The sequence below is a fragment of the Polypterus senegalus genome, chromosome 10 (genome assembly GCF_016835505.1).
Source record: "Polypterus senegalus isolate Bchr_013 chromosome 10, ASM1683550v1, whole genome shotgun sequence".
Classification (NCBI taxonomy): domain Eukaryota; kingdom Metazoa; phylum Chordata; class Cladistia; order Polypteriformes; family Polypteridae; genus Polypterus; species Polypterus senegalus.
Genome location: NC_053163.1, coordinates 113,328,339 through 113,350,706, shown reverse-complemented (window position 1 = coordinate 113,350,706; position 22,368 = coordinate 113,328,339). Strand labels below are relative to the sequence as shown.

At 42.1% G+C, this 22,368-nt stretch overlaps 1 protein-coding gene across 2 annotated transcripts in view; it reads left to right on the top strand.

The window, feature by feature from the left end:
* Window positions 1–20,212, top strand: part of ophn1 (oligophrenin 1) — a 193,240-nt gene extending 173,028 nt beyond the window's left edge. Inside the window, exons 20-24 of one of the 2 annotated variants that reach the window (XM_039766355.1) lie at window positions 7,269–7,583; window positions 7,795–7,942; window positions 9,386–9,436; window positions 18,168–18,213; window positions 18,305–20,212. In XM_039766355.1, coding sequence (XP_039622289.1) covers window positions 7,269–7,583; window positions 7,795–7,942; window positions 9,386–9,436; window positions 18,168–18,213; window positions 18,305–18,310 — 566 coding nt within the window. In that variant the 3' untranslated portion in view covers window positions 18,311–20,212. Of the gene's footprint in view, window positions 1–7,268; window positions 7,584–7,794; window positions 7,943–8,839; window positions 8,959–9,385; window positions 9,437–18,167; window positions 18,214–18,304 lie in introns of those variants that run through there. The other variant, XM_039766356.1, reaches the window with a different exon arrangement.
* Window positions 20,213–22,368: the final 2,156 nt, after the last annotated feature.

Sequence of the window (22,368 nt, the reverse complement as noted above, 5' to 3'; positions counted from 1 at the left end):
TGGCTTTGAATCTTAGTCCACTGCGGAGCTTGCATGTTCTTTCCATGTATATGTGGCTTTTTCTAATGCATGGTAGGCCTAAATGGATGAGTAAATGGGATGTGTTCTTGTGTGTTCCCTGCTGCATCTCATCCATAGTAAGGTCCTACCTTGCACTTGAGACTCTCCAGTTGGCTCTTGTCCCTGCAGCCCTAAACTGGATTAAGCTCACTCAGTAATGAATGAATGTTCTATCCAGTTCTTTATTTGACTACATTATATTAAAATGTCTTCTCTTTCAGCTATTGACTGTTGTCCTTGCCTACTGCCCATCAATCCTTGTTGCTGCCCAGAGTACTACCTGCATCTAATTGCAATATTCCACACTCATGTCATTGTCTTTCACAATGTTAATATTTTCAACGCAAGCCTTTACTCACCCACCGTACACACTGCCCTAACCTCCTACTGTGATCTCATCTTATATATACACATATATATATATCTGTGTGTGTGTATATATATATATGTATATATGTGTATGTATATATATATATGTATGTTTATATGTATGTATGTGTATGTATATATATATATGTATGTTTATATGTATGTATGAATGTCAGAATTCTACACACAACACCCCATAATAACAATGTGAAAAAAGTTTACTTGAGGTTTTTGCATATTTATTAAAAATAAAAAACTGAGCAATCACATGTACATTAGTATTCACACCCTTTGCTCAATGCTTTGTCGATGCACCTTTGGCAGCAATTACAGCCTCAAGTCTTTTTGAATATGATGCCACAAGCTTGGCACACCTATCCTTGGCCAGTTTTGCCCATTCCTCTTTGCAGCACCTCTCAAGCTCCATCAGGTGGGATGGGAAGCGTCGGTGCACAGCCATTTTAAGATCTCTCCAGAGATGTTCAATCGGATTCAAGTCTGGGCTCTGGCTGGGCCACTCAAGGACATTCACAGAGTTGTCCTGAAGCCACTCCTTTGATATCTTGGCTGTGTGCTTAGGGTTGTTGTCCTGCTGAAAGATGAACCGTCGCCCCAGTCTAAGGTCAAGAGCGCTCTGGAGCAGGTTTTCATTCAGGATGTCTCTGTACTTTGCTGCAGTCATCTTTCCCTTTATCCTGACTAGTCTCCCAGTTCCTGCCACTGAAAAACATCACCACAGCATGATGCTGCCACCCCCATGCTTCACTGTAGGGATGGTATTGGCCTGGTGATGAGCGGTGCCAGGTTTCCTCCAAATGTGACGTCTGACATTCACACCAAAAAGTTTAATCTTTGTCTCATCAGACCAGAGAATTTTGTTTCTCATGGTCTGAGAGTCCTTCAGGTGCCTTTTGGCAAACTTCAGGTGGGCTGCCATGTGCCTTTTACTAAGGAGTGGCTTCCGTCTGGCCACTGTACCATACAGACCTGATTGGTGGATTGCTGCAGAGATGGTTGTCCTTCTGGAAGGTTCTCCTCTTTCCACAGAGGACCTCTGGAGCTCTGACCGAGTGACCATCGGGTTCTTGGTCACCTCCCTGACTAAGGCCCTTCTTCCCCGATCACTCAGTTTAGATGGCTGGCCAGCTCTAGGAAGAGTCCTGGTGGTTTTGAACTTCTTCCACTTACGGATGATGGAGGCCACTGTGCTCATTGGGACCTTCAAAGCAGCAGAAAATTTTCTGTAACCTTCCCCAGATTTGTGCCTCAAGACAATCCTGTCTCAGAGGTCTACAGACAATTCCTTTTACTTCATGCTTGGTTTGTGCTCTGACATGAACTGTCAACTGTGGGACCTTATATAGACAGGTGTGTGCCTTTCCAAATCATGTCCAATCAACTGAATTTACCACAGGTGGACTCCAGTTAAGCTGCAGAAACATCTCAAGGATGATCAGGGGAAACAGGATGCACCTGAGCTCAATTTTGAGCTTCATGGCAAAGGCTGTAAATATTTATGTACATGTGATTTCTCAGTTTTTTTATTTTGAATAAATTTGCAAAAACCTCAAGTAAACTTTTTTCACGTTGTCATTATGGGGTGTTGTGTGTAGAATTCTGAGGAAAAAAATTAATTTAATCCATTTTGGAATAAGGCTGTAACAGTGACTTCACCTATGTGCACTTAAGGGTAAATCACATACTTGAGGACACCAGTGGAAATTAAGGTGAAATGCATTTAATACTGAAAACACTTCTTTACTCAAGGAGTCTGCATAAACTACTAGGTCATGTAATTGAATCAGAATCCTTGACACATTAAAAATGATCAGGATGAGATATTGAAATGGCTTAGCTATTAGCTAAACAAATGTCTTAATGGACTGAACGGTCTCCTCTTGTTTAGCACATTTCTTGTGCTTTATGTAATTACAATAAGTATGAATTTTTTTTTATTTTTCTGTAGTCACTTGTGAAAACCTAACTGGTTCAGTTTCATGGTTGTTATTTGTTTGTTTCTTTTTTTTCAGAACAAAGAGCAGCTATATAACTATTAGTACTGCATTTCACAGTGTTTTGTTTTTCAGGCCCATAAACATATGTTTAGTACAATTGAGTATAATTCAAAGCCCTGTACATGTATTAAAGTAGCAACATTTTCTAATACTAGAAATCATACTTTCCTACTTTCAGTACCTTTAGTCATATAATTAATGAAGCTCTTTGTTGCTGTTCATCTGCCGCTTTTTACACTCCAGTCTTTAGCTTGGCTGTGTCACTTTCCCGCAGTTACTGATACTAAGCTTGTCTGTGTTCTCTTTAGAGTGAATTCCTTTCGCAGTTCATTGGATCCCAGTTTTACACCTAATATTGAAATGTTCCATTGTAGCAGTTTCCCCTGCTGTCACCAAAATCATTATCATGTCTCTGCCTACTAGAAAATGACTGTCATCCTTCACACTGCCTGTTAATGAAACCTTTTTGGAAAATGCAGAGCCTTGATCTTACAGTTATGTCTATTTATTGACTCATTTCCAAATTGCCCTGTCTGTCCAAGGTACTGGAGAAGGTTGCTGCCCCATGGCTGAAAGCCCATCTAGATTCTCATAGATTATATAAAGTCTTGCAGTTTGATTTGCTGTAGTACTGAGCTGACTTTAATGAGTGGTTTTAATTGCCTTCTTATGGCAATCATAATACAGCTGACTATATGAAAGAAATTGTGGTGGGCCAAATGTATTTTCATGGGACTGCATCTCACTGGACAGAAGGAATTTGTAAGTCTAGAAAAACACATATCAGGTCTCCAGTGTGTCTCTTTTGGTCTCCAAGGTTTAGTACTTGGGTTAGTGTTGCATTACCCTGGGCAAAATCATATGGTGGCATAACAGATTCTTCTGCTTTTCCATAAATAGCACACTTCTTTTTTTTTTTTGGTACCGACGTTGAATATTTGAATAATGCACCATTCCAGGGTATTCAATGCTAGAGTGACCTTCAAAACCAGATCAAAATTAATTTAAATGATTTTAGCAAATGGCTGCAATATAACAAAGAGTGAAAAATTGAAGGGGGTCTGAATACTTTCTGTACCCACTGTATGTGTTGGTCTGTGTACCATGTGTATGTGCGGTGGTTCATCTATACGTCTGCCCGCATCTGTATTAACCGTGTACTGTCAGCTTATTCATTACTATTTCTACAGTGCCTATTGCCTTGTTAAACAACATTGAATCACGGTGGCTTGGCTTTTTTGATATCGATTAGCAGAAAAGACTCCATAATGTCAAAGTGAAAACAGATCTCTGCAAAGTGATATAAATTAATTATAAATAGAAAACACATTAACATTGTATATGCATTTCATGAACTACCACTTACAGTATAGTTTTCTTTACTGTAAATATATCACAAAAATAATAAATATGGAAAATATGGCAACAGATAACATGAGAATAATTGTGCACAAAGGAGAGGTAAGCACAAATCCATGTAAATTAAAAGGTAACCATACTGTATAATGTATAGCACCACATTATGCACAGTCCATCACAAAAAGTCTAAAAACAGCAACCATCCATACAGTATGTCGGTGTTAAGTTGTACAGCTGGTGAATAAGATGAACATGCCCAGATTTAGTCACCTAAAGCTCTGAATGGAAATTATCTCCAAGCTCTATGAATGTAGTAGGCACATCTGCACAAGACATTTAACATTTGAATCTGCAGGAAAACATTTCTTTGTTTTTGTAAGTGCTCACTGAATCGGATTTTCTCCACAGAAGTGAAAAGAGCAAGCCATGAGCTGCGTGCATTTTTCCTCCATGGTTTTGTCTTTTTTGTTGGCGTGCCGTTATTAGTTAGCCAGTAACGGCACACTGCTTGATAATGTGCAGTGAATTCACTTGACTTGAACATTCCTAGTTTTCATCCTCTTTCTCTGTATGTTTAGCATTTGTTTGCTCAGAGGTTGATGCGCTTGCTGCTTCCTGAGCAGCTCTTGTTTTCTCCACCCTAGCGGCTCGCTTCTTCTCTTCTTTTGTCAACAACAACAACAACATTTATTTATATAGCACATTTTCATACAAAAAAATAGCTCAAAGTGCTTTACAAAATGAAGAATAGAAAAATAGAAGACATAATAAAAAATAAACATAAGTCAACATTAATTAACATAGAATAAGTAAGGTGCGATGGCCAGGGTGGACAGAAAAAAAAACTCCAGAGGCTGGAGAAAAAAAACAAAATCTGTAGGGATTCCAGACCACGAGACCACCCAGTCCCCTCTGCATCGGCATCTTTTTGGGTTAAAACTGATTAAGTCAGTGTTTGTGTTGCAATTACTTAGTATGTTTTCCTTAATTTTTCACTTAAGGTGGCACTTAAATGTTCAAACTGCCTCAAGAATGATTTAAGATATGAAGAGGTAGGGGAAGTGACAGTGATGGTGGTAGAGATGAGAACGGCGCTCGTACGCATGTGCCGGACAGCCGCATTGCTGAGCGCTGCTGAGAGTTGATTCTACAATAAAATAAAATAAAAAGAGGAATAACCTTGGAGGTCAATCATCACCCTGAAAGCGGATAGTAGACGTCATGTAGTATATGTGTACCAAATTTCTGATGAATAGTTCAAATGGTTTATGAGTTACAGGTGATTTAAAGTCCTGGACAGACAAACGAACAGCCACGGTAGCGTATTATATAAGAAGATAAACATATATTCAAATTCAGGATCACTGTACAAACATTTTTATAAACCAGTCCCCTGGTCCATTAGTGACATCTGCCTTCATTTAGATCAGTATCCGGTTTAGCCTGCCTGTTCACAAGTACAAGTACATTTTTCTTTCTGTGTCTGTATCACTACAGTACCTCTGCCTGTGTTTATGTGTGTGTATCTCTTGCTGACTGTGCCTGCATCACAGCCGTGTGTTTGTCCGTCTACTTCAGTTTATGTATGTGTGTGTGTGTGTGTGTGTGTGTGTGTGTGCTTGTTCTTCAGTTTCTCAGTTTATGTATGTGTATGTGTGTGTGTGTGTGCGTGTGTGTGTGTGTGTGTGTGTGTGTGCTTGTTCTTCAGTTTCTGTGCTTGTTCTTCAGTTTCTCAGTCTCTGTATGTGTAGGGGGATTCATGTATGGGTTCACTGATTATGTACTGTGTATTTGTATCTTTGTGTCAGATTGCACTTTGTATGTGTTTTTATTTTTTTAAAGTATGCATAACAAAGTACAGTAATAGTAATATAATCAAATAGTGAAATACTTATATATTACACTAAATAACACTGTCATCTCTGTGTTTCTGTCTGTGATTGCTTCTGTTTGTGTTTAACTGTTGGGGACACCAGGGGGCGCACAGTTCCCCAAACACCCAACACAACAGACACAAGGATACAAGTTCAGCACAACAGACGTTTATTTGGCTTTAAGCTTCGGTTTTATCTCATTCCCCACCTATGCAGCACAGTACAGCAAGCACTCCCCGTCTCTCTCATTGTCTCTCTCTCTCTCTCTCTCTCTTGCCCTCCTCCTGCAAGCCTTGACCTCCACCTCCCAACTCTGGCCCCCTTAATGAAGTGAGGCGGCTCCTTTTATAGAGCATCCAGAAGTGCCCCAGGTGTCCTGTGATCTTCTTCCGTGTGTACTTCCGGTTGTGGCGGCAGTCCTGGTAAGAAAGGCTCAGCCGTTCACCCTGTGCCCTCTGGAGGTGGCCCCGGGCCCCAGCAGTGTTACACTTCCATGCTCCGAACCCGTGGCACCGTAGCAAGCCAAGGGGACTACCCTCTGTCATCCCAGGAAAGGTATTGCCCTGTGCAAGCTCCTTCCCCCGGTCCTTCCATTACAAAGGCATCCTGGCTGGGTAAGAGTCCCGGTTCAAGTAACTTTTTTTTTTTTTATGTATGTGACTGTGTAAATTGTCACTGTATATGTCTGGGTCTACTTGTCTTTGAGTAGAACACACTCCCTCAGAGACTTGTTTATATACATACCTTTAGAGATACAAGCATGTACAGATTATTTATGAGCGAAGGGGTGTGACAAAATTAAAGCAATGCCAAGGTTGTATATCTGTACACTTTTGCCTGCTGTTATATGATCATGTCCACCTTCCAGTATACGTGTTTGTGTGCCTCTGTAAACTGGTGCATATTTGGCTACTAACCTCTGCATTTGTATGTCTGTAAGTCCCTTATATCTGTCCAGAATATACACCTATCCACAGGTGTGTGACTGGCCTACATTAATATGTGTAAGTGCTAGGACACCTTGCCACTTTTAACAGATGCAGCATCTCATTTAAGAACCGGTGCAGGTCGATTCCAGACAAGCTAATGGAGGCAGCGATTGCCATGGCTCCATGCATAGGAAGCACACCGTGGTTGAACACACTGTGGGAAACCCAACAGTAGGGGTCCATGGACTATTGAAAGTGTCTTGTCTGCACACCGTGGATAACAACTCTCTTAATGGGCTCATCTTTTTATTTGTGCCGTCCCGATCATCTCAGCAGCTATCTCTCAATAACAATCCACGCATTAAGAGCTCATTTTCCCCAGAGGTGTTCTGGGAAGCCTATGGCTATGATGCCAGGTCTCTATGCTCCCTGGTCTGACATGATACTGACATTTGTAACAATGACACACTTCCGCAGGTTTTCATGGGCCTGTCAGCTTAACCTCATGCTGGTGTAATACTGTTATTTTAACAAGACAAAGTGCAGCCGGTATTATGAGGTACTCTTGGCCGCATTAGTCTTTCTACTCTTATTAAGTGAACATGTCAGGCAATGACTGTTATTGGGTATGTCTCATATTGGCCTTTTTGTCTTTTCTGAAGGCTCTAGCAGCTTGCCTATAAATGGTGCTGAACCAGAAGTTGGCACACAGTCAAGCCCCATCCCTCTGCAAAGGACGAAGCTATCAAACTGCAGTCCCCGGATCAGTGAGGGTGAGGAAGGGATTAGGGCTGCCCAGCTGTTAAGAGTGGCACCACGCACTGAGCGGCACTCAGACTCTGAAGTAGCAAAGTTGGTGTCTCGGATCCAGGATACAGCCAATGGGGAAGGGAGCAATAACTCTGCTGGTAGCTCATGGACATCACCCTCTGGGACAAGGCAGCCAGTGCAGCGCAGCACTGCCATTAGCAGAGATGGTAAGTGTGTACTCTAGACCAAAAAATGGCAAAAAAAGAGTCACATTAGTAAATTGACACTGTAAGAGAAATACTGTATATGTGTCCTTCACAACTGGAGCTATAGGACTGTCTTTAGATGACAGCAAAGGGATAAGGTTTATTGGGGAAAAATGATGACACATGTACTTTGAAGCAATATCAGCAAAATTAATCTTGTTCTTCTTCCAAGGGGATGGTGTGACAAAAAACAAGTTACCAGGAGAGAAGCCAATTATCACAAGACCTCCAATGAGACCCCCTGATCCCCCAAACAGATCCCCGGCTTCCCAGAAACCAGCATGCCCAGAAACAACAGAGGAGATTCCTTCTTCTTCTTAGTAAGTATCTCACTAAGGCCCCCTTTAGTCCTTGCATTAACATGACTATTTCTAATTGATTGTATCTGAACATAATTTAGCCTCATTACACTTAAACCTGCCATTAAAATGCATCTGCCATCTCCACATCATATCCGGACAGACACTCAATTTGACCTTCAGATCAACCTTCTACTTACGTATTTGGTGCATGTGGATAGAAAACACATTTGTATTTATGCTTGTGTTAAATGAGGCCACTAGCCATTTCTGTCCACTTCCAAATGTGGTTTTGGTGGCCTGACCACAGGTACATTTACAACAGATTAGATCACAGAAAATGCATGTTAATGCCAGTGAAATGGCCCTAAGACTCAAATGCACACACATTGTAATATTGTATTGAGGACAAGTCTCCGCAAGAAGAGATTGGTCAAACAAGCCTTAAATTAACAAATATTAAACACAAGAGGGTAGGAAAAAAAGGAGTAATCTGAAATCACAAGTAATCAAAAAATTAAGAAAGCATTGGTGCCTCATTGCCTACTTCGTGGAGTGGATTACCTAACTGTTCACCTTCAAAATGGCTTGATAGCACTGCTCTATACAGCTCGAGTTTGTCTCCTTCTTTAATCAACCCAGGACACCAGCTAACTTCACCAGTATTAACATTTGGGGCAATTTTGAATTCTGGGGATGTCTTGTTGATGTTCTCAACATATTGTCCTATTTTGTGATCACCAGTTCTCCAATCCTGTTATATCTGGGATATGTTTAAATGGCTAGGACATCTGTAGCATGGTATTGTGCATTGCTTAATTGTTTTATATTATTGAACTGCTTTTAAAAAATATCAGCAAAAATGTTTATAATGAGAATGCTTCTGGGCTCCCCGCCCTTTACTGTATATTTCCCTAGGAGTGTTGCTGTGCCACTCTGCCATGGTATTTCCCAAAGATTTGCCTTTCGAGGCATCAGTTATACACCCTGGGGTAAGGTCGTTCTTGTAGCACACTATTAAATGCACCAGCCACTTCTTCCTCTGGCAGTCTCGTACTACAGTATGTATCTATTTAATTTATCTGCAGAAGCAGGATCATGACTTGTGCATGTGTGTCTGTGACCTTTAACCATGCATTAGCTTTCACTCTTCCTTCCATGTCTGAAGTGTCTAGACTTGATGGGTCAGTGTCATTAGTGCAGGTATATCAGTGATCAGTCCTTAAGCACAGCATGCTGAACACTTTGTTCTGATCTTATTTTTTTTCATCTTTTCAAGTTGTAGACAGGCTGCACAGGCTCTAAGGTGACCAAATCAATTTGATATAGTGTATATACGCCGTCTGCTGTGTCGTGTAATTGTGGTTATTAGCCTGGGACATCATTACATCTTAATCTGTCCTGCAATAAACATCCTAAATTATCACTTGACCGCTCAAATGTTTTCCTGTTTTAATTTTCTAGTGTTGCATCCAAAGCGAAGTTTTTTGAAAATGCTTCAAGGCAGTCTGGGAGGTAAGTTTGCTCATTTCTGAACACTCCTCTTTAATGGTAGAATATCTTTGATTTTACACCCACACAACCAAATATTGCATTCAGTAAAACAACCATTTCTGCATACTGATGGGTAAGGTGGTAGTCCGCCAACCTTTCCAGATATATGTCCACTGTAGCATGAAAACCCACCTAATTTAGAATGTGTGAACAGATGTATCTCAGCAATACATGAGCAAAGCAGAAATAGCATGTAGCTGAACGTAACTGGCCAGTAGTGGCTTTGCTTATAGTGCTTTCCTTTTTAAACTCTTGACATTCTTTTGACCAGTGGAGCATCACAGTCTCTTCACTCTCAGTTTAGGCATGCTTATAGTTGAAAGGGGAAAGCTCTGCAGCTACTCATGTTTAAGCTGTTTCTAGTTAAACTATCCAACTGTGTACACTTCTGCTTAACACTGGATCCAGTACAGCATCAACGTTATGTTAACCATTCAGACTAGATTTACCTTATTAAAGAAGTGCAAGTTTACTGTTATTTGTGCTCTAGTCTTACAGACTAAGATGATGCATTTAACAGAAAGTGAAACATATTAAATAAACGCCAGACAATACACATGAGAAACAGAATCAGGTATAGTAATACAGCTAATTAGTTATGAGCAACTGTTGAATTACCCCTTAACAGAAAGATAAAAAACTGTTGCTTAATCCACTGGTGTGAGTACTTATTGTCACGTGTTGTTTTTCAGAATGGAGGAGCAAACTTTAATTTTGCTGATGCTAAGAGACATGGTCTTAGTCTACTTATATTGCATCCAGGTCAATATTATAGCCATGCAACTATCCACACATCCCCATTTAAAATTAGTTCCTCTAGAATTATTTCAGTAAAATATGTGTGTGTGCAGATATAACTGAACTTTTCACTGCACAGTTGTCATGACAGTTCTATGCCTGATTAGCATAAATTACATCCATTTAAACACATTGTCTGTGTATCTACATCAGCTAGACTGTAAAGTGAAGCATTTCTACTACATACTTACCTCATATGGGTTAAACTGTGTCCAATACACCACTAGGGCTCGGCGTGCGTGGAGCTTAAAATTTCGTGCAGTTCAGGTGCTGGGTGGGTACAAACACTGCTTATATGTACATATCACCAAGACTGCATCCAGTGAAGCATTAGTTGTAATATACTTACTTTGTACCAATATCAAAAGTACTGCAGTATTAAAGATGACTTTTCTCCCAATTAGAATGCATCATTTTAAATAGTCAAGCTGTAAATCTGGTTAAGCATCATAGCTCTACTTTCACAGCACAATTGAAATATCTGTTAAATGCACTGATTTAACTGAGTGCTTGTAGTTGACATGACATCTGCTCTGAACGGATTATGCCAAGGTAGACATTCCATTTGTGCATCTGGTTAATTATCAGGTCAGGTCAGGTCAGGTTGGGGAGCATACACTGGTGCTGGGTGTTGCTGCACCAACACACAACAAAACACCTCAGGATCTTGTGTGGCAATCCCCCAGGCAGACATGTTCCAGTCCCACCCTCCAGAAATGACCATCTATCTGCCGCAGCCAGGTGTTACATGGGCTTCCCCTTAGCCTGATCCATTCGCTAGGGTCTTCCACAATGAGGATCCTACGAGCCAGATCACCCTCAGGGAATCGCATATTCCACAACTGACTATCCCTCACAATACAGGTAATGTGCCTCATTCGGGACTTTATTAGCTACCGCTCAGAATTCTCTGAAGAGAAACAGTACAGAATGAGTCCAGTCTTTGTCTCAGATCACTGAATAGCGTCCATGTCTCACAACCTTATAGCAAAACAGAAAGTACCAGGCAGAGATATCTTTAGCACCACACACCCCTTTCAAGTGACCTCATGACCCCCATGCTCTCCCAATCCATCTACTGACTTCATAGGAAGAGTCACCAGGAACATGAATATCACTACCAAGTTAAGTAAACCTTTCGACAAGGTCTTTATTCTCTCCGCCGACAAACACACTTCTGATGGCTGTGCCCAAGAGGTCATTAAAGGCCTGGATCTTGGTTTTTATCCAGTACACTCGCAAGCCCAGACATCAGACTCCTTGAGAGCCATGATCAGAGCAAATTTGGGGGGGATCCAACAAAGTCTCAGGTTGTACCACAGAGCAGCTTGATCAACTAAGTTGAATGTTTTACGAAAATCAACAAAGGCTGTGAAGAAATTCTGCTAAAATTAATTTTTGTGATTGATGAGAACCCTCACTGCCAGGATGCGGTCAATGGTAGGCTTCTTAGGCATAAAACCAGACTGCTCCGGTTGCTGGTAGGTGAGCAAGTGATCCCTGATCCTTTTGAGTATGACCTTAACAAGTACCTCACTTGGCATTGAGAGCCATGTTATCCCTCCATAGTTGCCACGATCCAGGCGATCACTCTTCCCTTTCAGGACGAAAGGTCCCGTTTTCCAGTCAGTTGGGATGACGCCCATCTCCCACCAGCCTGGAGAAGTTCAATCCAAAGTCCCCAGATCATGCAGCCTTCCATACCCTCCGCTGGTTCACCACCTGTATAGTCTCACTGAGAGTGGGTGGTTCAAGAACTGTGGACCCAGATATGTCCAGTGTCCTAGTCAGAGGTTCAGCTTTAAACAGCTGCTTAAAGTAGCCAGCCCTGTGGGTCACAAATGCTGTGTCATCTGTAAGGACCGTACCATCACCTGCCCTGACTGCAGCTTTCCAAGGAACAGGATATACTTAATGCTTCGATTCCTCTGTAAGCAGGACATGGGTCACTAGACCATAGATGGTGTTTCACTTGTTCATTCCTCCTTATTTGCCCTTAGAGCCCTCACAGCTGTCTTTCTCAGTTCCCAAAACAGACCAGAGTTGACCATCAAGCCATGTGCTGTGACTCCTGTCAATGATGTCCTGGGTGTCTTGTAAGATGAAATACCTCCTTCTGTGAACACCAGCAACACCAACACACCCCTCCAAAACCTTCAGGGTTTTGTCATGGAAGGTCTCCCACATCACATTAGGATTGGCAGTTGCAACCAAGTCTGCAAGTTCTCACACAAACTGTATGCAAACTCATTAGAAACAGCCAGATCTTGGGGTCTGGCAGGTACAGCCTCATTCTCCTAGTAGGTGGTAGCCTACTAGACCTAAGCTGGATCTTCAGAGTAGCAACAATAAGTCTGTGGTCAGAATTTACAAACTAGGCACTTCTGTAGACCCTGCAGTTCTCCAGTGTCTGCCCATGAGGATGTTTTCCATCTCCTTCACTGCACCACCAGTATTGTAGTACCAAGTCCAACAATGCAGCACAGTGTTGGAACCAGGATCCAACGATCAACAACCCCTGACCTATTGCAAATTCAAGGAACATAAAGTCACAGACGTAAGACCCAGAGAACAACACAATTCTCATATCCAGCCCCATGAATTCTAGTGGTCAAAATAAAGTCACCCATGACCACAGGAGTGTCACCTTGCAGGCACCCAGTGTCACCTTGCAGGCACCCAGCAATCAATGAGTGAAATTGTAAATTAAATGTCTTCCCTCACTGAGACATCACTTCCCATGGTCGGTGCATGCACTAAAACAACAGATAAAGCACACAGAGAGTGCCTTAATCTGAGTCCCATAATACACATGTTGAAAGGAGTAACATCGGACACCATCGGAAGGAGCCGATCCACTACAGCAACAGCTAGTTCCTAATTGTGACAGTTATCAGGGCGATCAGACCAATAAAAAGTGTATCCAGTCCCAGGTCTGCGCACCTTAGAGAGTGCTGCCACTGAAATGCGGAGTTTACGAAGCTCCTCCTACAGCAGAGGAAGATGCTTATCATGCCAGAGAGACAAGTCATTCCACGCGCCAACCCTGAAGGGCTGCCTTAAATTGGAACCCAAGTGTTGCTCTGCAGCAGGCGACACCTCAGCACCATACCAGTTCTGATCCCCAAGAGGCCTGACCCCATTAGCTTTCTCTTTTGACTGTAACAGGGATGAGGCTCCCGAGGGCTTTCCTCCATTCCCTTCATAATGCAAGCAGCCTTCCTATGGGCAGCTGAAGTAGAACTAATCCCACGGAGAGCACAAAGGAGTCCTATCTTCCATTTCAGAGTTGCATGAAGTTTTTACCATGGCTGGAGTACCAATCGTGCCACCAACCTCCAAGTTTCCCCTACAAGTTGGTGGAGCACTTGCAGGGTTAGATGCAGTTTAACGTCATACCCAGGGCATGGTTAAATGTCCCTTGCTCTAAATTCCATTCGTCCTGCTGTTGCACCTAATGAAATATCAGTGCTGTGTGTAAGCACAATTTAACTGTATAAAGTTCATCTTCCATCCCAATCTCATTATATATAAGCTCTGTACTCCTGATGCTGTTCTTGCATTCTGGCTCTATAGTTAGAATATATCCAATTTCACATTTCTCCTTAGCAGTGTCAAAACCTACACAGCATCATTTTAGATGTTTAGAACCCCAGCTTTTTCCACAGATGAAACAGATAGCAGCCACTATGATTATTTCAGCTCTTTATGAACTTGAAAGAAAGCAGTTATCTCATCAGATATTTGTACAAACTCTGTTGCATCCATTGAAAGAGCATAGTCACATAAAAGAGACATGCTTTCTTTAAATGGTTCAATGGAGAGGTGCAAGACAGCGGGCTTCTGCATGAAACTGTTCAAAGCTGCTATCCTGTCTCCATTAATGATCTGTAATAGCAGTTTGTGTTTACAGTGAGTGCAGTGAGAAAGGGAAGCTACTAGGGATGTGAGAATCAGACTCTCTGGACTTCCTAAATACAAGGAGCAGGCTCAGGGAGCACATGGAAGTCTGTGACTGCAGCCAGCGAGTAAGCAAAATTTTACCATGTGAGACTGTCTGAGAGAATTTAGTTCCTTTTAACATCAAAGGACCCCAGAGAGTCAGGAGCATCCTGATGTGTCAGCTCTCGTGATAAAACACTTTGGGGTTTAAATCTATCTGCCTTTTTACCTAAAAGGATAAACAAATCAGCGATTCCTTTTGGTGTCCCTCAGCGGCGAAGAGCAAACAATGCGGCGTGCTGCATGGCTGCTCTTAATAATTCATGTTGACAGAGCTGTCAGGCACATGCAGCGCTATGCTATCAATTAGTTATGTTGGGCACTGTGTAGGGGAGACCTTGCTGTGTGGCCCGGCTGGACATGGCCCTCTGTTAACCTAGAAGGGCTGCTGCTCACCATGTCTTCAATTGCACCCTCCTTGTAGTTTCTTTCTAAGCATACTGTGATTTGTGGGAGGGATTCATTACTTGTTAAAGAAAAATATTTCATGGTACTTGGCAGTTTGCTTGGGCTGCCATTCCAAGTTAGACTGCATCTCTATTGTAAATGTACAAGATATTCACCAGGATGCAGACCTCACTTTATTGAAGACATCTTTTTGGAATGAGTTTGGATGTTCTAATAGTACTACTTACAGTAGATGTCTGTGAGGCATAACTTGCATCTTCACATATACAAAATCAAATTAGGGGAGTAGAAATGGGAGACGCGGTTAGAAAATGGATGGATGGAAATGGGAGACGCAGGCACTCATGGGGATAATGAGGGAAGCTTTGTTGAACTACTTAAATTTTAAGCACCCATAAAATTTAGGGCTTAAAAATGATTTGAGTGCAAGCCAGTGTGAACTTTCCTTAAGTCCAGTAGGGTGTATCCTAATGTCCTGGCTAAATTGCCCACCAGGGCCTGGTCATTCTGGCCCCCTAATCATTCCCTGTCTCTGATTGGCTAACTACATCTCAACAGCTAATATGTGGTGAGCATACTGGCACAAAATGGCTGCCATCGCATAATCCAGGTGAATGCTGCACATTAGTGGTGCTTGAAGTGGCTCCCCACTCCTCACTGTGTCAAGCACTTTGAGAACCTTGAAAGACACTATATAAATGTAATGAATTATTATTAAATCACATTACTTCTGTCTGTGGGTCTGGTGGCCATGTTTTAGTATGGCTTACCATAATCTAGTGGTCTAGATCACAGTTTGTAGCATGAGCCTACGGTAGTTCTTGGGTAAGATCGGACACTTTAGCTGACTCCCAGTATGTACCCTCCACATCACCCTCAGCCAGTCATCCATCTTTCCATCCATCCATCTCTCTGTCTGATTCCTTCACCATTCAGTCTCCCTTGTCTGCTGAATCACATAGATAATCTCTGTGAAACGCCATTCTTTTTCCTCCGGTAGGATACACTGCAGATTTGCTAAATAGTGTGACTTGTTTCATATTAGTTTGCCATATTGATATATCCATGATAAACAGCAGTGTGGTTACTTTAAAATAGACATATATAAACGAAAGGCCGGTGTGTGTGTCTGTATGGAGCAATCTGCTCTGCTCGCGCTCAACCATAGCCACTAGATGCCGAATGCATGCACTTGGATTTTTTTTTCAGCATTTGCATGCACCTCACTTCTCACTATGAAAAACCTGTGTGCAGAAAACAGTGGCGCGTAACTATGGATGAAGTGACAATGTTGAAACGAAGCAATCACTGCAGCTTAGCAATATGCAAGTGAAACACCTCAGCAAAGGAGGGCACTAAAAACATTGTCTATCTGGAGGTATTTTCACAAGACAAAGATTAATAGGACTCATATGCCAGTGATACAGCTAAGATATGGTATCACCAACAGGGCAGCTAGCACGGGTGGGTCCACCCTCCGCACTGGGTAATTCTTAAGACTTAGCTGATGCCTCTCCAAGTTCATTTCCTTTTTTAAAAATGTGCTCTCCATGCTGTATTTTCAGATGTTTTTCTGAAATGGGTAAATTCTATTAGGCATATGTGGTTTGTCAGCCAGGAGCACGTGGCCATTTCTGCCAAGCAGCATTCCATCATATTTCAGTGCTTGTTGATGGACCAGATGTGGAGTAAATCAAATGGCCAAAAGCAGAAGGAATACAAAGAGCACCTGAAGAACTCGCCAAACCAGAAATGATGGTCATGGGCGTGTGCTCTGACTGTCCACAACTCATAATATTAAGTAAATGAAGCCAATGACCGGATATGGATTTCATGACAATCAGATGTCAGCATTTTAAAAACACCAGTTTTCCCTTATCCACACTGCCACACAAGGCCAGCTTTTACAAGTTTATACACTTTGGAGAACAATTTTGAAAGATTTATTTTTGGTTGGTATATACGCTGTTTCAATGCAGATGAAATGCAGAAACAAATTAAAGAAAGAAGATTGCATTTTTGCCATAATGGCCCATATGAGGAGTTGTCTGAAAACGTTGATTGTATCTAGCTATGATTTTGGAAGTATTCGGTTTTTAAACATGTGAGAGCTGCCAGCAAGTCAAAAACTGAAGGTATTCTAGAATTTGTTAGGCAGTGGGATGTCAGTCCATGGAGATCAATCAGTTTCATTCATTTCATTCATTCAGTACATATTAACGTCTGTATACATATGGGTAACACATCAGTACAGTACTTCTAACAACTAGGGCACAAGGAGGGTTTGTGTGGGCCCAGTCTTACTCTACTCTGGGGGCAGATAAACCCACCCTCCAGTATATTCTTTGTCTGGAGTAAGTTGATTTCTGGAGGAAATTCCACATTTGAGTTTCTGGCTTTAGTTTGAATTGTGTTTGGGAATGCATTCCTTCAATTTACCCAATACAGCCATAGTGCTACTGGCAAGAGTGCTGAGAGATCAAGATATGACACACAATGCCCTATTGCCTGGAAGCCAGGGCACGTATTTGGCACATAGGTCGATTGGTGAGATGAGAAAAACAGCAAACAGAAGGTTTGCGGTTTAAAATTTTTTTTTTTTAATTCTGCATATTTCTTCTGAGGTAGAAGGACAGGATTTGAAACCACTGTTGGCTGCCAAGAACATGCTCTACCCTCCCCTTCAACCATGCTTGGCTCCAAGGCAGAAATGAAACATCGCTGCCCAACCTCCCAACATCTCCTGCAGGCTGTACCAAGTTGGATGTGTGCCTCTTGCTCCTGGCCCTGCTTTGCATTCCACAGGCCTCATTATTTACCTGCTTGGTTCCATTACTGTTGAACCATACTCTGACGCATGCAAGAAAAACAGTCGTTGAAAACAATTAAGAGAATTCTGCGCTCAATAAGCAGGTGTACCTAAGCATTGTCACACTTTGATGGCTGATGCACTAATACAAATTGGGCATCAGATTCATATTTTTTGGCCGGGGTTCATGGTGGAAAGCTGAAGGAAGGTGTCTCTTTGTTTATGGTATTGTCATCTGTTTATTTCATAGCAGAAGACAAATCTGAGAGGGGGTAAAGGAATAATGAGACTAAGAAGCACCTTTTTGGCCCAGCCTTATTCTCAGTGTGAACAGTCATTTTAACAAATATTGATAGTGAGAAGTCAAGCAAAACAACACCTTTTATTGGCTAACTAAAAAGATTACAATATGCAAGCTTTCGAGGCAACTTGAAGATGTATCGTGCCTGAAGAAGGGCCCTGAGTTGCTTCGAAAGGTTGCATATGTTAGCCAATAAAAGGTGTCATTTTGCTTGACTTCTCACTACATTCATAATGGCTAACACGGTACAACACATAGAAAATGATGAGTGACACACAAAAGGGTGAGAATGAAGCTGATTTAAGGTCCCTCCACACCAGTTAATGCTGTCACCGTCACTTTCCCACACTGACCTGCGCTTCTTCTCATTTCAGCAGTTTCATATCTTCTTCATTCACTGGAGCTTCGGCGAGAGATGAGGTAATGTTGTTTTTCTGTGGCACAAATCATTCTTCCTTTACACAATGATAATGACATCCTGCTTACCTCTTTTGTGCTTTGTTGTTTTCAGACTTAAAAGAAGAGACTTTTTGGCTGGTAGCTCTTCTCTCATTGCCACCCAGTTCCTCATGTTCCCTCTGCTGTGCCAGGAGGAGTCAACCCGTTAGCAATGCTGAGGAACCATCTTCCCACTCCAGCTCTCTGTGGCATGGCACTTAAGAGAAACTGCAGCCTTCTCCTTCTGTTTTGAATCCCTCATTGTCACCTGTGGTCGCCATTAAGAGAATATTGCACAAAGGACACTGCTAAAGTGTGGATTTGCTTTTCAGAACTGTAGGATCCCAGATCTGTCAGTTTAATGGCCTCATGTCACTACTCCTTGGTGCCTTTTGTTTTCCAAGTGGAGATATGAGAACTGTGCTAAGATATCTCTTAAGACCCATTCCCAGTAAAGAACTTTTTACTCCTCTGCAGTGCACAACTGGCATTTGAAAAGGTTTCACTTAACAGCCAGTGGTGATTGTTCTCCGTGTCGTACAAAGCTGCCTTTCTTCATATTGATGGTGCCATTTTGGTCTCTTGTTATTGACGCTCGCCTTTTCTTTGTACCTCTGTGCTTTGTTGTCACATGGACTCCCGTGCTTTTCTTAACTGTTTATGTCTCCCTTAATGTGAATGTGAAATGTGAAGTGCTCCCGGCTATTTTTTTTTTTTGTGGCCATCACAATTCTTACGTGGTGAACGCTATCACACCACTATTATTGTGTTAGCAAGGTGTTCCTTCACAAAGAGAGCAGCCCAGACAATCTGGTGTTGTTATGCAAATGCTTTGTCAAATCTAAAGTGCTTGGGTGGGGTGAGTGTTTGTCATACCCTACGCATCTGAAGGCTGCCATTTGCCTACTTTTCCTGTGAAGTGCTACAGCTGGACTGGAGACTTGTTTCTTATGATCTTCTCCCCAGGAGTCCCTCTTAGACCTTAGCTCCCAAGTGCAAGTGCCACTAGCAGCCTTATGACCTGTTACTTTGTCCCATCCGTACAGCCTTCTGTAATGCCAATAGGACCCCAGTAGAGGCATAGCTGTTAGGCTGTCATGAATATCCTGTTTTTTTCGCACTGACTGTCACATGTGTCTGTCAAAGGCTTGTTGCATGAGCTGTTCTGCCAGAAGTTTCCAGATGTGGTTGCCTCCTCCCCACCCTTCAGCTTTCATTTCCTGATACTTGAACTATCAGCGGTCCAATAATCTGTCCGACTCTTTTCTTTTAATATCTCTTAATGAACGTGGGGTGGAGGTAGAGACAACTGTCGGGCTGATGGCCTGTCACCTCAGTGACATCATTTGGTAAGGAGGGGGAAACATGGCTGGAAGGCTGACACCCATGTTTGTTTTGGTAGTTGTCACTGGCTGCATTTCTCTGATGGAGACATATCGATCTTGGTTCACTCGCACCTTCACGTTCAGCTTTATTCTGATTGTTCCTTTGGTTACTTGGTAGGAGTACTGCTAGGGGCTTGATGACCTGTTGCTTCTTACCATCCCTGCAGAGATGCCGCTGGCCGACTGTTTACTTGTCCTACTCCCTCAAACCCCAATGCCTTTTATACTAGACAACAGATCTCTCTCTCATGTTGTCTCACTTCAACATTTCTGGCTGGCTGTCTTGTGCTGCAGTGCCAGAGAGATGTCAAGCTTGTACAACTGGTGTCAGCGTTGGGGGAAAGGGGAGTTACAAGCACAAAATGTGACACATCCACATTTATCTTCCTGCTGGCCATATGTTACTTAAAGAAAAAAAGTGAATATGTTGCTTTCATAGACGACAGCTGTGTTCTTGTAAGACTGTCTTGTGATGTTGGTACGTTTTTTAATGTTCAGATTGTGGTCTTTTTATTGTATGCTGCTTAGGATGGGTGCTACATGGTGAGTAAGTCCTGTACCGTTCAGAACTTCCAATAAATACACAATTAACCAGACAGGCTTTCTGTTTTTTTTTGTTGGCGTCCTTGTTGTGGGTCCAGCTCATTAGTGGGCAGAGCCGCCCCTTACAATACTAAAATGGATCTGTTTACAGCTCAAACCTCATTTTCTGCAATATGATTTATTCTTTCCTAGGTTTTAATTCTGCACGCATCAGCCAATTTTAGTTAAAAGCTTCACTGTTTAGTGAAGCCGACACTTTTCTAAATTAAAGTTGTTTTTTTTTTGTCGTCTTTTAGTAATTTATTTACAGCCATTACATTGACCTTTTTTTATAGCATATTTAGTCCAAACTGTAGAATTTCAATGTAGAGCGAGTACAGACAGCTGCCAGCCAGGCCGACTCAATCATGGCACCGTCCATCATTTGGAGCTTGGCTTCTCAGGCGTTCCGTGACACATTTATTAAAAATGAAATAGAATAAAAGATTAGTTCTAGTGCAGGTATTGTCTGTCACTCAACTTTAATTGCATATAGTGCCTTTTGTGCAACGGGCTTTTGCTTGTGTATTAAAAAAAAAAAAGGAAAATAGCCTGAGATGATGTTCAGTTCCCAGATGTCTTAGTTTGGGGTCAGTATTGTTTGGGCAACTATGGTCTGAAATAGTGTTTAAAGAAATGGACACAACCATACCAAGTTGCTGAATTGAGTGACCTATACCACCAGAGCAGCTGGCATGAGCTGTGATAGGATGTCTGCCTTTGGGTCACAGTATTCTTCTTCCATAGAAAAATCTTTTCCTGATGGTGTGTGGTATAAAATACCAATGTAGATGTTCTTTTGAGCTCACTTGACTATACAGGTGCCGGTCATAAAATTAGAATATCATGACAAAATTGATTTATTTCAGTAATTCCATTCAAAAAGTGAAACTTGTATATTAGATTTATTCATTTCACACAGACTGATGTATTTCAAATGTTTATTTTAATTTTGATGATTATAACTGACAACTAATGAAAGTCCCAAATTCAGTATCTCGGAAAATTTGAATATTGTGAAAAGGTTCAATATTGAAGACACCTGGTGCCACACTCTAATCAGCTAATTAACTCAAAACACCTGCAAAAGCCTTTCAATGGTCTCTCAGTCTAGTTCTGTAGGCTACACAATCATGGGGAAGACTGCTGACTTGACAGTTGTCCAAAAGACGACCATTGACACCTTGCACAAGGAGGGCAAGACACAAAAGGTCATTGCTAAAGAGGTTGGCTGTTCACAGAGCTCTGTGTCCAAGCACATTAATAGAGAGGCGAAGGGAAGGACAAGATGTGGCAGAAAAAAGTGTACAAGCAATAGAGATAACCACACCCTGGAGAGGATTGTGAAACAAAACCCATTCAAAACTGTGGGGGAGATTCACAAAGAGTGGACTGCAGCTGGAGTCAGTGCTTTAAGAACCACCACGCACAGACGTATGCAAGACACGGGTTTCAGCTGTCACATTCCTTGTGTCAAGCCACTCTTGAACAAGAGACAGCGTCGGAAGCGTCTCGCCTGGGCTAAAGACAACACTGCTGCTGAGTGGTTCAAAGTTATGTTCTCTGATGAAATTAAATTTTGCATTTCTTTTGGAAATCAAGGTCCCAGAGTCTGGAGGAAGAGAGGAGAGGCACAGAATCCACGTTGCTTGAGGTCCAGTGTAAAGTTTCCACAGTCAGTGATGGTTTGGGGTGCCATGTCATCTGCTGGTGTTGGTCCATTGTGTTTTCTGAGGTCCAAGGTCAATGCAGCCGTCTACCAGGAAGTTTTAGAGCACTTCATGCTTCCTGCTGCTGACGAACTTTATGGAGATGCAGATTTCATTTTCCAACAGGACCTGGCACCTGCACAAAGTGCCAAAACTACCAGTACCTGGTTTAAGGACCATGGTATCCCTGTTCTTGATTAGCCAGCAAAACCGCCTGACCCTAGAAAATCTGTGGGGTATTGTGAAGAGGAAGATGCAATACGCCAGACCCAACAATTCAGAAGAGCTGAAGGCCACTATCAGAGCAACATGGACTCTCATAACACCTGAGCAGTGCCACAGACTGATCGACTCCATGCCATGCCGCATTGCTGCAGTAATCCAGGCCAAAGGAGCCCCAACTAAATATTGAGTGCTGTACATGCTCATACTTTTCATGTTCATACCTTTCAGTTGGCCAA